General features: G+C 39.8%; 1 protein-coding gene across 3 annotated transcripts in view; it reads right to left on the reverse strand.

The window, feature by feature from the left end:
* Positions 1–17,016, reverse strand: part of LOC122075979 (pumilio homolog 5) — a 30,996-nt gene continuing 13,980 nt past the window's right edge. For all 3 annotated transcript variants that reach the window (XM_042641217.1, XM_042641218.1, XM_042641216.1), the window contains exons 6-10: positions 13,558–13,770; positions 13,355–13,465; positions 8,698–8,892; positions 7,019–7,190; positions 1–536 (exon numbers count right to left, since the gene is read on the reverse strand). In XM_042641217.1, coding sequence (XP_042497151.1) covers positions 514–536; positions 7,019–7,190; positions 8,698–8,892; positions 13,355–13,465; positions 13,558–13,770 — 714 coding nt within the window. In that variant the 3' untranslated portion in view covers positions 1–513. The remainder of the gene's footprint in view (positions 537–7,018; positions 7,191–8,697; positions 8,893–13,354; positions 13,466–13,557; positions 13,771–17,016) is intronic.

Below are 17,016 nucleotides of genomic sequence, written 5' to 3' on the forward strand. Positions count from 1 at the left end.
TTTGGGCAAGCTACACTATGCAGATCAATTTCAATTACGTGAAAAAGACAACAATCCAACAACAGTGTAAGTAGGTGATGCCTGGCTTGACCAACCTTACCCACAGGCCACTCATTTTCTGTAACAGCACATCAACAAACAAATCCTAGAACAAATTTACAAAATCAAGGAGGATCTCTACTTCCACAGATCCCCCTTGACCATGATGGTATCCACATGTAAGTTTTATACAATACATACATAAATACATACAAACAGTTCAAAGAAATATAATACAAATATTTTGCTACCTTTACAGTGCTAAACTAACTACTTACAGGCCCACCCTTTTGAAATGTGGACATCTTCAAGGTATTGAATAGTTACTTTAAAAAATTGGCCCAGTAGGACTAGGGACATATGCCACATTCTTTTTTTCCAATGTCAGAAAGAGCAAGGGCATCTTCGGTGATGTCTTCACCCATCAAGAAGAAATTGGAAGGACACCATTCAAACATTTACTGTCCTTCCACCTCATGGTTCCAAAGCTTGAATTTCTGCATGTCAGGAAAGCATTGTTAATAAAATCTTGTCCCAAATAATAAATAGAATGGGGTCTAATATGGAGAGACAGAGACACATTACTAACTCGAACTAATAATCCATTTACTAACCCCATTCAATGCCATCATCCCCAGATCTCCAGTTACTTTGTCTTTGAGGGAGACATTTTATTTAGTTTAGGATTGGCAAACTGCGGACTTTACAGAAAAGCAGGCAAGACAACAGGACTGTCTTGAGACAGGTTCAATTGACAAAGGAAAAAAAGGAAGGTGGGAGGACCCAACTCCCTTTGCCCTTTTATCCAATTAAGCCCAAAATCACTTTGCCACTTTGGCAATAAAGTCACCCCTGAAAATACAAGGAAAGAGTCATACATGCAAAGCCATACAATTGAGAGTCCAAAAATTGACATGTGGCCTATGGAGGTGTTCTATGTATCCAACAGTCTTAGAGCCCTTACCAGAAAATCCGACAGCAAACCCAAAAAAAAATTTTCTTCCATGGCAAGTAGTTTTTGACCAACAGAAGGAAGAAGTTTTCAGTACCAAAAATCTCTTAGTAAATCGAAGACTGACAACTTTGAAAGCATAATTTTGAAACTTCGCAATAGGCTAGTTAATGCAGGAGTAGATTACAAGTAACTAACTCCGCAGTTTATAACCCCAAACAATAAAAATAGGAGTAAGAAACAAAGAAATAATACCATCAAATAAATCCCCAAGGATACAATACCCATATAGGAGCAAAACCAGCCCAAAACCTAACCCGATAGGAGAGAGAAAGACCTGTTATAGAGCTGGAGAGAGAGAGGTGCGGCCAGGGCTGTAGGAGTCCGATTGAGTTGCACTCTTGGGCATAGATAGTCTCTAGGGAGGGTACAAAAACCCCCAAAGTTGAGAGGATTCTAACAGCTGGTTGTGAAGTTACAAGCTTTCTTGATTTTCTGACCTAGGAGAGAAAACTGAGAAGAACCTTCAAAAACAGCAGCTGAATGCTTCCAACAATGACTAGGTAAGGATCATGAGACCCTTATGAGGCCTGGAATACCCTGATTGAAGACCTGGCTGAACAGAGTACAGAAGAGAGAAAGAGAGGAGATCGATCTCTCTCCTATTCCCACTAGGATTGCTGATCGGTTATGATTTCTGGAGACTTTTATCAAAATCCGAATTATACCTCTTGAATGTTACAGCAAATAAAATAAAAAAGAAGAATAAAACAAATTGGGGGTTGAGAATGGTGAAAGAGAATAAAGGAAGTGGCTATCTCAGCCTGTGCTTCTCACCCATAGCTATCTCAGCTGCTCTAAGCATTTAGTTACAAACTTTATTTCATAAATGCAAACTTTCTTTCATTCAAATCTTTCCAATAATGGTACATATGTCTCTCTATTTATAGAGGGGAAGTTTACAATCATACTAATACTAGGATCGAGTTTCCCAATAACACTAGACACTCCTACTACAACTAGGAATTTAAAATAGGACAAGGACTTGACTTTATGACTCCAACATGGAGTAGGAATAACAAACTAATAGTCCATATAGGACTTTACAACCAACTAATGGCCTAATGGGCCTTTATTAAATTAAATAGCAACTAATTAAACTAATGAATAAAATCTCGTTTTTCTACCTTCTACCCATATTTGAGGCCTATTAAAGTGGTCCATTTCAAAGAAAACCCATGGGATCAAAGGCCCAACACATACATAACACAACCCAAGGCTTATTTGCCATAAAATAAGCCTAAGTGACTTATCTACATCACTAGTCTTGGAAGGCAGTCTAGAAAGGCATGCAGACTCTAGGTCTTGATTTTAGTATGACCTTAAATTGAGTTGTTTGGAGGGCAAAGATCCATGTAGCTGACCCTAGGTGGGATGTTCTTGAGATGTTGCTTTATTTCTTTCTTTTTACCTTTTTCATTTTACCTTCCCACGGATCCATGTCGCCAACCCCATTTAGTTGGGAAAAGGCTGAGTTGTTATTGTCTCATTTTAAGTCATTACTAGCATAATTATATCGTATTGCATTGATATGGATTCTATATTGCATATAAATATACTCATTTCTATAAAACATAGTCATATACTGCATGCCTAGGTGGCTGCCTTGTCGCCTAGGTGCCCCTCCAATGCCTTAAGTCGCTACTATGCTTGGACTTTGCTTGATCTCCCTCCAGGAAAGGGGGTTGTGTGGTGTCCTTGGATGTATACTATTGAGTATAACCCTGAAGGCTTTGTTGAGCGGTTTAAGGCCTGGTTGGTAGCAAAAAGGTACATAACATATTGTCGATTAATTTGAGATTTTTTCCCACCATAGCTTGGCGCCTCAGTTGAATTCTGTTGGGGTGCTTATATCTATTGTTGTTAATCTTGAGTGCCCATTAATCAGCTCGGTAATAAAAATGCATTCCTTTTGCTAAGGGGGAGAGTGTTGGTAAGGTGTGCAAACTACATAAGCCAATTTATGGTTTGAAATAATATCCACAAGCTTGGTTTGACAACTTCAGCATGGTTGTGTCCAGTGTGGCTTTACCCAACGTTACTCTAATTATTCTGTATTTGTTCATCACGTGATTTCAAGGCGGTCGTGCTCATTGAATACATTGATGACATCATTATTTTTGGTAGTGATTCTTCTGGAATTGAGGAGGTTAAATCTTTGTTAATGTGTACATTGACACTGTCCTTTCCTAACAGTAAGAGCTTTTAGGTGAAACGGTAGCAAAAATGGCATCAAAGCATGGAGAACAAGTGCTCCACTCTTAGTAAGTGCATCGGAAGAGTTCTCCAGATATTTCTTCTCCCGCGGTGTCACGCAAAGGAAATGTTCTGTGAGCTCCACATGCAAGGACCATGGGATCTTGGCTTGCATGTGCAGGGAACTATTGATGTATGAATTGACACTGCTGCACTTCTCTAACAGCTCGAGCTTTTAGGTGGAACAGTAGCGAACAACAGTCTTTGTTTATGGCAGAATTTTCAAATGTAAGATATAGCCTGCATGACTACTTTGCCTCTTATGTAGGTCTCCATTACGGCTGTCCTCCCTCCCCCTTCATTTTCTCCCAAGCTCTTGAAGTCCTCTCTAGATCCATCCAATGCAATACGGACCAAATCTCATCTCCCCAACACCCATCCTCAAATGTAAAGCCCTCGTGTTAACCCACTTAGCATTTGCTGATGACCTTATGATATTCTCAAAAGCTGACCCCCTCCCCATTGAGTCCATCATGTCTTCCCTTCACCTTTTTTAAGCTTTGTCAAGTCTTCGTAACTACCTCCTCAAATCACACCTTTTCTTAGCCAAGTTCTTTAATTCATGCAAAACCCATTCTTTGAGATGACAATTTTCTCTTTTGGCCGTTTACCAGTTAAGTACCTGGGGGGCTGTTTCTTATCACAACAAGGTCAACAGCTCATCATTGCAATGTTGGGTCCTTTTCAAAAGAGACTTCAACTTTGGAAAGGCAAGCTCCTTTCCTATGCTAATCACCTGGAGCTCATCGGATCAATGCTCCAATTTTCTTAAATTTATTAATCCAATGTTTTTGGCTCCCTCAATCTAATATCAGGACATTGGAATCTCTCATATGCACCTTTTTTTTTTGGAAAGGAGCTGAAACAGTCAAACTGCTTCACCCAATCAGATGGGCTGCTGTTTGCCTCACTAAGGAGGGGGGTTCTAGGTTTGAGAAGGATCAAAGAGCCCAGCACTGTTGGCATCCTCAAGCTGATATGGAAAATTGTGTCTAAGGACAGCATATGGATCTCTTGGATTTATTCTAGTTTTCTTCAGAATGCTCCCCTTTGGACAGTGGCCCCCTCCTCAGATGCTTCTTGGGTTTGACGCAGGAATTTGAAGGTCAAGACTTATGCTCTATGGGCCATCTCCTCCGAGATTGATGATGGCACATCCACCTCATTATGGCTTTGATATTTGGCATCCTTTGGGTATTCTTTCTCAATGGCAGGTGCTCCAGCTGCTAACTCTTCAGGCATTGGCAAATGGCAGGGACTCATCAATTGCTACCATTATCTCTAATGGTGATTGGTGCCCCCACTCTCCCCCCCCCCCACCAAAAAAAAAATTCAGATATCTGGAATGCATTGCCTCCCTTCCCCACTGGTTAGACTGGTAGGGACGACTTCAAGTCTCTTTAGCTCCTCCTCAACTTGAGATTTCGTCAGATCACAAGGGCCTCTCTCTCCTTGGCATAAGATTGTTCTGTTTAAAGGCCAGACTCCCCCGCTACAACTTCATTGTTTGATAAGTTCTATCCAACGAAGTCCTTCCTCATTCACCACCAGACCCAGGTTGTCATCCCCCCCCCACCATGCTGCTTATTTGGACAGGTGTTGAAGATGCCAACCACCTCTTCTTCACCTGTCCCTTCTCCTCTTCAATTTGGAAGAGAGAGTCCTCAGAAGATGTTGGCCTAACAATAGAAGAATTCCCCCCCTCCCGGAGAGTGGATTTGGGTGGGCATGGCATTGCAAGGAGTTCTTTTTGTGATACAGCTGGCAAGCTTACCTTTGGTGCCACCATCAACCATATTTAGATGGAATGCAACCTTTGCAGAGGGACATCTAACTCCTGATCCAATGATAGATTTGAAATTCCATTGATGCAGCACCGACAAGGGTCTACAAGAGAAGAACCAAGACCAAGGTCGACCCAAGTGGTTGATTGGGTCGACCAGATCTGGTCCAAATCAGCCCACGATCTGGGCTGCTGATGGGGTTATTAGTTGCTTATTAAAGTTTCTAAATTAGTTTCTATTTTCAGTCTTACACTAGTTTCTAATTTCTCTTCTAAGTAGTTTCTAATTTCAGTCAGATCTAGTTTCCTTTTTCAAATTCAGTTTTTAGTAACTTATGTAATCAGTTTTAGTAACCCAAAATTAGTCATTTCTGAGTTACTAATTTTTATAAACCCCATCATGATTATAAATAAAGAGTGCAAAACATAGGCCTACGATTTTGAAATTATAAAAAAAAAGCTTTCATACTGCTGCCACTGGGTTGTTTCATGGCTATACCTTGTGTTTGATCAAGGATTAGGGATTGGTGTTTGATCCGATCGACACTCTGCGACGAGAAGTCCGGGTGGTTGTATTATTTCTGGTCTTAATTTTTGGTTCTCTTCTTCAGCAGAACAGGTAAGTGATCTTAACTTTTTCTGCAAAAAATTCTGGGTTAAACTCTCTGTTTTCTATTCTGTCGGCCTAGTCTATTTTGAAGTTCTGGCCACCCGATGGCCTTAGGATTTTGGTCGATTGTTAGGACCAGTAAGAAGGGGACTTGATCCAGTTTTGAGACAGATCTGACCTCTGGTTCAGTTGTTGTGTAGTGATCTGCAATCCTAGCCGATATTGGATCTGCCCAGAATTTCTTGTTTGGTTTCTGATTCCTGTTGAGGTTGGTTGTTGCTTATATTTTCTCGATGGATTAAGATCTTCTAATCAGTATAGACTTGTTGCTCCTTAAACATCTGCTGCTGAAGTTTCTGAAGTATTAGAATTGATGGCCAGGTTTCAGAACCTGCTGTCCAGAATTGAGTTTTGATTTGATTTGTCTATCCTATTGATGTTTTGGCTTTGATCATACTTTATCCATACTCTATTTCTGTTATTGGATATCCTATTTGTTAGTACAAACTCTGCCCTCGAAATTCCAGATTCTGAGTTTGTTAATTCTGGGTTTTAAGGACTGTTGGTTGCCTAGTACTAGACTGTTGTGTTGTCTACTGTTGGGTGAATTTTGGTTGTTCTTTGGTTTATAATTTCCTGTAGTTTTGGGTCTGGTTTGGTTGTCAAATCCAGTCCTACATTAGCCATCTTCTTTGATGTCAGTTTTAAACTCTACATTTCCCCCCATCATATTGTAAGGGATTCCCCAAGGAACATGCTCATTGTTGTCTCCTGGGGTTCGCCTCTCTCTCTCTCTCTCTCTTGCAGCTCGTTGACCCCATCCCTTGATGCATTGGTGCTATGTTGTTTGGTGGTCGTACTAGTTTTGTTTTCCTCTTTTTCCCCTTTGGGGCCCATTTTATTTTCCCCTTTTTCCTCTTTGGCAATGAATTCTTTATTCACCAAAAAAAAAAAAACCAAAGGCGCACACACCCAAGAAAAAAAAAACCTATCGCGTCAAATGGTATATAAAGCAATTTGGGTAACACATCAAGAAGAAAACAGCAGAAAACCTATGAGGTCCCTTCATGCTGGTGCACGTCACTCACTAATCAATCCATGGGCCAGATAAAACACCGACAAAATAATAGGGAGCCCAAAAAAAACCCCTTGGTGGAGGAACAGAACATAACCAGCCCGTCATGTTCCAAGATTGTGCGTGAGAAACCAGCAATATGATACCAAACAGTAAATCGGAAAAAAAAAATGTTTTTGATAGGACCTATTTTTCATATTTAGATACAACATGGAACTTGCCCATATAAAATTATATACGCACCTTCACCATATAGCTGTTCAAACCGAGCAACAATATGTTTCCCATAAGTGTATTTCTTCAAAGCATGAAGATGAACTCTTATGCGATTCAGCAATACTTCCCGTTGTTTATCAGTGCACATTTCAAGAATCTTCTGGACCACATAATTTGCAAATTGGTCCTTCATCATTGCCTAGGACAAAGAAGCCAAACATAAGATGATTAATTCAGAGAATTCAAGGTTCAGAATTGCATATAAGAGACCAAAGGTTGTATCCGAACTGCAAAGCCTATTACCACAGTTTCTTATCTAACTCTTCAGATCCTGGTGTCTACGGTTACACATTAGGGAGCCTGAATATCAGAATTAATAAGAACACCCACTTAAGACAAAATATAGACAAGATCAGCGGCAAGCATAGTTGTCAGGGAGGCTAGCTGACCCAAGGAATTGGAGGGGAACCTAGGGGGCAAGGCACCCACCTAGGTGTTGCCTAGACGCCTGAGGCATGCAGTATGTAATATAGCAATGACATTATATGCAACATAAAAGCCATATCAATGCAATATGATAAAACTATGTTAGTAAAAACCAACAAATAATTTAAAAAAAAAAAAAAAAGCACAATAAACATAAATCAATGTAAACTAAGTATTACTATCTTTAGGCCAAATACATACATTTTTCTTTTTATTAATCCAGAACAAACCACAGGATTAAGCTTTGAATCTTTCTAATCGCCAAAACAAGCAAATGTTCAGGCACCCTAAAATGATTAAGCATGTATTAGGACAGAAAGTTTGATAAAGATGCATTCAGACAGCTTCAAGGACCCAATCTTGATAAAGATACATTCAGCATGTATTAACACTTGTGATAGTCATTAGAAAAAAAAACAAGTCTGAATACCTCTCTCCCCCCACCCCACCCCAATGCATGCCCATGGGGTGGGGGCAGCACAGATAAGACATAGAATTTTATCCGAGGGAACCTAAGAACAGGTTTTACACAAGACAAGGCCACCTAGAAGGCTCACTCAGCGTGACTATCAAATGTTTGTTCCTTTCCCAAGCCCCCAAGCAATAGCAGATGCAATCATTCTCCAAAGCTTCAAAACCAACTCATCCCCAAAACTAGCTTTACGTTCTCTTAGAACTCGACATAAAGAGGTCAGGAGAACCCAGTTCATAACAGAAGTGAAGGCCAGACAGAACCTCCAAAGCATATGCAGGAAAGCAAAAGAAGGCAGGCCTTGTTTTTTCTGAAGATGGAGATTTTTTAGGCAATGACTGATCAAAGGATCAACTTCCTGAATTCCAGATCTATTTTCTGCTAGACTTCGTTGCAGCAGATCCAACTATTGGATCAACTTGTTCTTTGAAGGGATTAACTATCCTAGTAAGAGGGTTAATCAATCCAACTCTCAGCCCCATCTGACCATTGGATCTTGATTTATTTGACTCTCTCTATTCTTCCATATTGTGTACTTACTTGGATTAATGTGTTTCTGTCATGTGGGCATTGTGTTCGATTAACCTTATCTTATCTACCCTCAACACATCACTAAATTACATGGATTCTCCAATCCAACAAATCTACATTTTCCACTTGACCATGCAAAAAACTTCTTACTCCGCCCACCCACCCCCAGTCAATAACAAAACAAGATAGGAGAAGAAGAAAAAGAACAAGAACTTACCAATAAATTATCATTTCCCTCGGTCTGTCCAACAATCTCCTCAACCAAGAGTTCTCGTTCAGTAGCATCACCATGCTCCAAACACTTCTCAACAACATTTGATGCAAACTTATGCTGGCTCATTTGTACAATTTTCCCCGACAATTTGCTAATAATTTGGCTTCTTTCATGTGGCTTTCCCCTCTCCAAAACATGCTGCAAGCAGTGTATCATACATGTGAGAAAGTCAATAAGCACAAAAAATGAGGAAGACGATGGACTCACATAATCACTTGGAATAAGAAATTTTGAACTGTCAAATGGCACAACTCCACATACTCAACTTTTAAACTTGACGTGGCAATGCATTTCACATAATATATTATGAAGCAATTATCCCTATAAAGAAGGATAAGGGTGCTCAATTACATAAAGGAAATTTACCCTAATGCTCTTAAACATTGTCCTGATTACATAACTAAACTTTGAGGCTTTTAGCTTTCTCCCCTCCACCTTTGTCTTGGATGAGGTACCAAATTTTAAAAATACTAACTTCACATTTTGAGAAACTAAAACTTTGAATCCTTCTGGTTATATTGTCTGCCAATAAAATGGCTGCAACCAGCATGTTTTAGAATATCTTTTCGAGATAAAAGTGGTACAAAATCTAAAGGATTTGGTAGATCTTTTTGAGATGAATCTAGTACAACATCTTGACGTTCTGGAAGATTGTGTGGACCAAGGAGATCCTTTGAAGATTGTGTCCAGCACAAACTCTTGAAGATTTGGAAGATTGTGTGGGCCCCATAGAACCTGCAAGGAGAAGGCTTCCTAGAAGATAGGCAGCTGGATTGTGTCTAAGAGAAGATTATATGCAGTTTCTATTTTGTGTTCGTAGTACTAAGTTTCTATTTTTTTTGTAACCATGCATAGTTACAATTTGAGTTTCTATTTCTGAGTTTTCCTTTTAGTAAGTAGACTTCCTATTTCATGTAATAGCAAATTGGAGATTCTATTCTACCTAGAAGCCTCCACGAATGGGCGGGGGTCAGTTTGTAATAGTTGTTGCTGGGATTATAAATAAGAGTGAAGGGATCTACTCCCAACAATTTGGACTTTTTAAAAGAAGTCTCTCTCTTGTGAGATGCTTCTGTGGTGAAACACCAGCCCTCTTAGTGGTGAATCTAAGGATTGATTGGTGGTGAATCCAATCACAAGACATAGGGGGTGAAGCCTCGGTCATATACCCTTCCCTATCTTCTCTTTCCATCTTCTTCTTAAACTTCCAGCAGAATACACAAGCCTCACGTGGGAGATTTATAGGTGCTTTGAAACTCAGTTTTGCAGGTCTAAATCTACTCTTGATTTCTCTCTTTCCTACTGTTATTAACTCAAATGGTGCTTACCTTTGTTCTGTCCAAGTTTTACATCAGTTACAGCACCTGCAGTTTCAGTCTATTCCTATTCTAGTATCTAGTTCTGAACCTGCACTTTCTACCAATCCAGCTATCGGATATGGCTCAAATTTTACTAGTTGTAGTCCTCTATAAGCGCTTCCTTCAACCAGAATTGGAGGTTCATCTGACCTATGGTCTGAGCGTTATCCCTGTTTCTATTTAGTTTCTAAATTCATCATCAGATTTGACTGATCCAACCGTTGGATCAACTCACTTTCTAAGTATACATTCTGCAGGTTCTAAGCACTGTTCTATCTAATATTCAGTCCCATCAAAATGTTGAATGTTCAGTTATGATTCAACTCTATTCTGGCCTCTTTCTACTTAACTTTTACTCACCGTGATTCTGTCCTGTGTATATTTTGTTCTTCTAAATCTTATTTGGCTTTTTAGAACTCATCATAATCAGAAAAAAGAAAAGGAGATTTCCAAATAATTTCCATCCCATGGAATGCAGTCACCTCAAAAAGGCACATTTTACGACCAGTATCTTGGAATTTCTTGTACCAATTTAAAGTTTATATGCCATGAACAAATCAATGATCACTTGGGATGAACTGAAAATATGGCATAGTTTTCAGACATGGAGCTATCCTAGATGAGTATTTTCATATTCTCTTACAGTATGCATGGGACTGTATGAGTTGAAAATGTGGGTATCTATGAAGGTTATCTATTCCCTGGTCACCATCCACATGCACTAGAATGGTCTCCCAGAAACAATGTTCACTGACAGATCTATTGCAGGTCCATAGTTAGCAATTATCCCTCCATCTTGGGTAACACCAGAGCCCACCCTCCCTCTGGTAAAGAGAGAAGCACTAGTGTTAAAGGCAGAAAACAAAAACCTTCACATCATGCTAATACCACTAAGATTGTGAACAAAAGCTGTAAGCTTTCTAATAAAACCATCCAAGACTTGATTACACCAACTTTCTCAGCTGACAAAAAGGCCTTTTTGGTGTCCACATCATCTTCTTACTCCAGAACCTTTAGATCATTAATCACCTCACTGCTAGCCACCAATGTAAATCTGAGAGTTACTTCCACCAATCCAAAAATATTGGGTATAGTACAAACCCAATGAATTTGGCTCAGCAATTTAAGAAAGCATGTACGAGACAAGAAATCCAACACTCAAACAAAAGGGAATTCTGATAGGTATTGACGCAATTGAACCAGTGTCCATAGAATAAACACAATAAAGTACGGTCCTAGGGTTCAAATTTGAGAATGAAATACAGGGTTCAGTAAGTAAAGAGTGAATAAGATTTTTATAGCAAAGTACTAAATTCAACTAGGGATTTTCGAATTTGAGAATGAATATAGGGTTCAGTAAGTAGAAAAGTGCAATAATAATTTTATAGCCGGCTATTAATCCCACTAGAACTAGGCATTCTGTTTGTCACTCCAGAGTTGAGCAGAAACTGGGTTGAAGGACTGAAAAGAAGTGAAATAAATAAGAAATGTTAGATCAAACACCAAGAAATACGAAAAATAAATAGACAAAAGATCCGCACAACACAGAGGTTTAACGAGGTTCACACACCAGTGTGGTGTGCTACGTCCTCGAGCGAAGAAGAAGATGTTTCACTATGTAGAAGAGAGATTACACCCAAGCAGCGGCGAGAAAACTCGCCCTGAAACCCTAGCTCGAAAAACCCCCAAAATTCAATGACTTTCTCAACAAGACAATAGTACATTATATACTCCAAGTCGTGGGTCAACCCATCGGATCGCAATCAATCCGGTCGAACCTACACTCCCGCACCCCCATACGAGATCAGTGATGGGCTCCGAGCTTGGGCCTATCATCCCAACCCCTCTGCTTCCATCACAGATCTCAGAAAACTTCCCATTCGGGTCGCCACCAAAACATGTCGGAGCAGATCAAGAATTCGAGACAAACTTAACAAGAAACAAGGCAAAGTTGGAAGAATATACGTGATGGAGAAGTAAAAAACAGACTACAGTGGCTCGATCCAGTGCTAAGGCCGAGTATAGAGTCAATAGCACACACTGCAGCTGAATTAATGTGGTTGAAATCTCTTGTTCAGGAACTTGGTTTTCTGATTGATAAGCCTATGGATATGTGTTGTGATAATCAAGACGCTGAGATGTTGTCATCAACACCACCTTTCATGAGCGCACCAAGCATATTGAAGTCAACTATTATTTTGTGCGTGACACAACAATGCATATTTTAATCTCTACTCCTTTTGTTAGGTCTACTGATCATCAACTTGGGCATGTCTTTCTTGGAGGTTGTTTCAAGCTGGGCATTGGTGATATTTATGCTCCAGCTTGATGGGGAGTGTTATTGTTTATCACTTATGGTCTATTGTAGGGGAGTTTATATATTGTTCTTTTCTTATCAGGGCTTATGTGCAAATGATATAGTTCAAATAGCTACCCACTTGCGTGGCCACTGCACCAGCACACAAACCAATGGGAGGCCACACGGAGGCATCTTCAGCACATGGGGTGGGGGGTGGGGGGTGGGGGAGTGGCGCAGACACACACAAGCAGGTAGCTTTCTTTTTCCCTTTTAATTATTACTATTTGGTTTAATATAAATAAGGGAGTAGCCGAGAGGGCTCACAGTTAGGTGATTCAGAAAAACCACGAGCTAGCTTTTCTTCTCCCTTCCTTTCTCCTCTTCTTCTTCTCTTCTATAATTTTGCAGGTACTCATTTCCTTGCTCTTGGTATTGTAACATAACCAAAAATAAGACCGATTCCATCCACATATTATAAACCAATAAAACCCCAAAAAATGCACCGTCACAAAAAAAAGGGTGCTGGAATCCCCTTTTTTGCCCATTCATATATTTTTTTAGCTGCTGGTTTGAATTAAGATACCCCATGAAGCAGAAGTAAGGCAATACAAGTCAGGAGAAGAGAAAGAATACAGATAAAAATGAATTAACACTTTAACACACTCAAGAAAAGAGCCATAAATACCCCCACACACTCAATTATAACCATACAGACTACAGAGAATGGATTAAGAGATTACTCAAGCATGCTACCACTCCTAAATGTGGCTAAAAAATAAGATTTCAATGTGTCAACATACATGTATGATACTCCCAAACTATAAATTGACATTTTAAATTATGAAGTGACTAGTGAGCATGCAGAATATCTCTAAATGTAATTAACAATATGTGAGTCATCAGGCAGAAAGGAATCATATGGTGACAAGCAAACAAAACCAACCTGGGTAACATAATTGCCATACTGATCTTGTGCAAGAGCACAAGCAGATTCCAAAATCTCATCCACTATACACTGACTTTGCAGGTCATCTGTACAATGCTCCAGAACTCTCTTCTCCAGACGAAAAATCAAAGCAGGTACATAAGGACATGATGGATGTGATAGATGAAGCCTTAATAAGCATTCTTGGTATATCCACTTACCTGGATAACTCGGCACCCATATGGATGTGTAGAAAGTGATGCAACTTGACCGTGAAAAGCAGAAATAATAAACCCAATTTTCTGTGTTGGAACACACTCAATGCATTTCTGTATTACATGGTTTCCATTTTGATCACGTACACATCTCATTACATGCCCATCAAGTTCAAGTACAAGCTTTGTTTTCTGCTCCAGCTCAATGACCTCGAGTGCCTACACCAAATATGCAGCACAGAATCAGAATATGGAGAAAATCAAATTTAAAAAGATAAAAGAGTTACAAATGCAGCATTTGGTTGGATCTCAGAACCTAGGGTTCAATTGGACGAAAAGACTTCAGGTCTCCTAGACCGTTAAAAAAAAGCATAAAGCTACTTATCCACAACAATACAAACCCATTCAAATAATACGAATAACTGTCTCCCAGTTTCAGTGTGAAGATGGTCACATAGGCAACCCAATACCATGAACAAGATGGCATGCATGGAAAAGAATTCTTGCTTCTTGAGTTAGCTAATCATGAATCAAGCTGTACACCAAAGGCAGGTTTTATTGGCTTGCTGTTGGATTTTTTGGTCAGGTGTGGATAATAGAATCAGGAAGCAGAAGTTAAACAAATCTCAACCAACCCAAAATTCTTTCTTGAGAAAGGGAATTCTTATGGGACACCCACTCAGGTGATCTACAAAATAGTACCTGACCAAATATTTGCCATTTTGTGGACAGGTGGAACCAAAGGTCCCCTGCCCATATTTCAAGTTTCAGCCCAAACCAAGTAGGACACAAAACAAACCATTGAAAAGTCCAGGACAACAAAAAGGGTGCACAGGACAAAGGGATGAATGGACATACAAGGAGGGGGCTATGCTCCAGTTGACGTGTCTACCCAACTGTAAGAACTGCCTGCATCATCCTGGAAATAGGGCATTAGCTAACAAGTAAAATTTTGAAAGATCACCCACTTGGCCACATGGGTAATCCATAACTTTTTCCTTTGAGAAAAGGTCAAGTATTTGTATTTTATTGAGATCTGTAAAAGCCCCGTAGATGCTATACAGTACACACGTGACAAAACATCCCAGAACCTCTAGAGACTCCCAATCCTTCTTTTCATGACCAAAATCAGAACAAAATCCAAGAACAGTCGCACCAAAATCAAAATAATCCAAGAATGGTCACCCCATATACAAAATGAACCCAGCCCAGCTATCCCAGATTATATGTTAATAAAGTCCTGAATGCTGACACAACAGAGCCCCAGCTCAACACCAAAAGCATTTCCTTCTATGTCACTTTTTTTGTTGCTTCCTCTTTGCCTTGAAAAGGCAAGCCAAACACATTGGAAATCATCTTCCTAAGAGTTGCCGCCCTCCCATCCGCCAGGGGTACCATAATAGATAACAATGTGTGATGTAGATAAGTCACTTAATGGGCTTATTTTATTACAAATAAGCCTTGGATTGGGTTATGTGTGTGTTGGACCTTTGATACCACGGGTTTTCTTCGTAATGGGCCACTTTAATGGGCCTAAAATATGGGTAGAAAGTAGGAAAACGGGATTTAATTCATTAGTTTAGTTAGAGTCCTGTTTTGAGTCTATTTCCTTTATTATTTCAGTTTGAGCCAGTTTAGGTTTCCCAATTAATGAATGACTAGTTAGTTACTTACTCCATGTTGGAGTTCTAGTCCTACTCCATGTTAGAGATCTAATCTAGTCCTATTTGGAGTCCAACTCCTATTATGTAAGGTCTAATCCTACTTGGAGTCTAACTCCTAGTTAGGTTATGACCGCTAGTCTGCCCTCTTTATATAGAGGAGCTAATGTACTCTAATTAGACAGATTTGAAAAGATGAATTGAGTTTGATTGTTTGAGAGCCTGAGGGCTGTGTTATTCTTCTTCCTCTCCCCCCCCCATTTCTTCATGCGATCTCTCTCTTCTCCTCTATTGTGAATATGATCAAGGAGCTACTATTAAGGGTTGTTTAGAAATTAGAAGGCACGATAGGATTATTTAATCCTCTTCTTGAAGCTGTTCAGATCACCCAGTTGCTATACCTGCAGAAATCTTCAGATTCTCTCTCCTATGTCTGAAAATCAAGAAGGTAAATATCTCATCAACCGTCCATTAAAAGTCTCTCAAATTTTTAGGTTTTTGCACCCTCCGTAGGGCCTACCTATGCCCAAGAGTGCAGCTCAATTGGAGTCCTACAAACCTGGCCGCACCTCTCTCTCTCCAGCTCTATAGCAGGTCTTTCTCTCTCCTATCGGGTTGGGTTTTGGGCTGGTTTTACTCCTATATTGGTATTGTATCCTTGGGGGTTTATTTGAGGGTCTTATTTCTTTGTTTCCTAGTCCTTATAAATTGTGGGGGTTAGTTTGTTGTAATCTACTCCTACATTAATGTGTCTGAGAAAGTCCGCACTGCCGACCACTGAGATGATCATTTGCCACACTTCAAAAATCCATTTACAAGTCAAAACAAATAGTTAACATTCTCCTTTCGACGCAGCACTAAAGACATATGCAAGGAAGAAGAAGAGAGGAGTCGACCAGGCCTAGTACTAGGGCCCACGACTTGGCTTGATGGGGTTTATTAGTTTCTAATTTCAGTTTAATTAGTTTCTAATTTTAGTACTTAATTAGTTTCTAATTTTAGTACTCTTTAATTCCTAGTTTCTATTTCCAGTTTTAGTAACTAGAAGATTTGTTATTTTGTAAGCTTTCAATTTCAGTTTTTAGTAACTACTTTAGTTTCTCAAGTTGTAATCCCCCATCAAAGCTTATAAATAAAGAGGAGGGCTCCCATTAAGCCCCACGATTTTATAAACAAAGAACATTGTTGCTGCCACTACTATGTCTCTGCTGGGACTGTCTTGTGTTTGATCAAGGCTCCGGGACTGGTGTTTGATCTAGTCGACGCTCTGCAGTGAGAAGGCCCCATAGTTTTTAAGGCGCGGCTAAGGAGTCGCCTTACCAGCGCCTTAGCGCTGATGCGGTCTAGAGATGGTAAGGTAGTGCTCTGCCTTACGTGAAGTGGCTATGGTGGTCGCCTTATAGCATAAGGCACTATAAGGCGTCGCCTTATGACGACTTACAACAAAGGCGGTCGCCTTATGGGTTTTTTTTTTTTTAAACACGTTTTAAAATTGCTTGACGAAGATTCCAAATATAAAGTTTTTATTGGTAGGTGTATTGTTTTGTTAACACTTGTGATGTATAGGATCAGCTTTACTCCACCAAAAATAACCAAAACAAAAACACAAATCACAACACAGGGTTTGGATTTTGTCAAGGGTTTTGAGAAAGGGCTTTGAGAAGGAATCAAGGAAGAACCACCGATCCAGGGCCCCAGGCGACCATTTTGCTCCGGCAACGGTGAGCTTACTCTGGCAAACAGTCGTACCCCCTCTACAGGTATGTTTTTGTATTCTTTTTTTTCAATATTATTTCTTGTTCAT

The sequence above is a fragment of the Macadamia integrifolia genome, chromosome 4, assembly GCF_013358625.1.
Source record: "Macadamia integrifolia cultivar HAES 741 chromosome 4, SCU_Mint_v3, whole genome shotgun sequence".
In the NCBI taxonomy this organism is placed as follows: domain Eukaryota; kingdom Viridiplantae; phylum Streptophyta; class Magnoliopsida; order Proteales; family Proteaceae; genus Macadamia; species Macadamia integrifolia.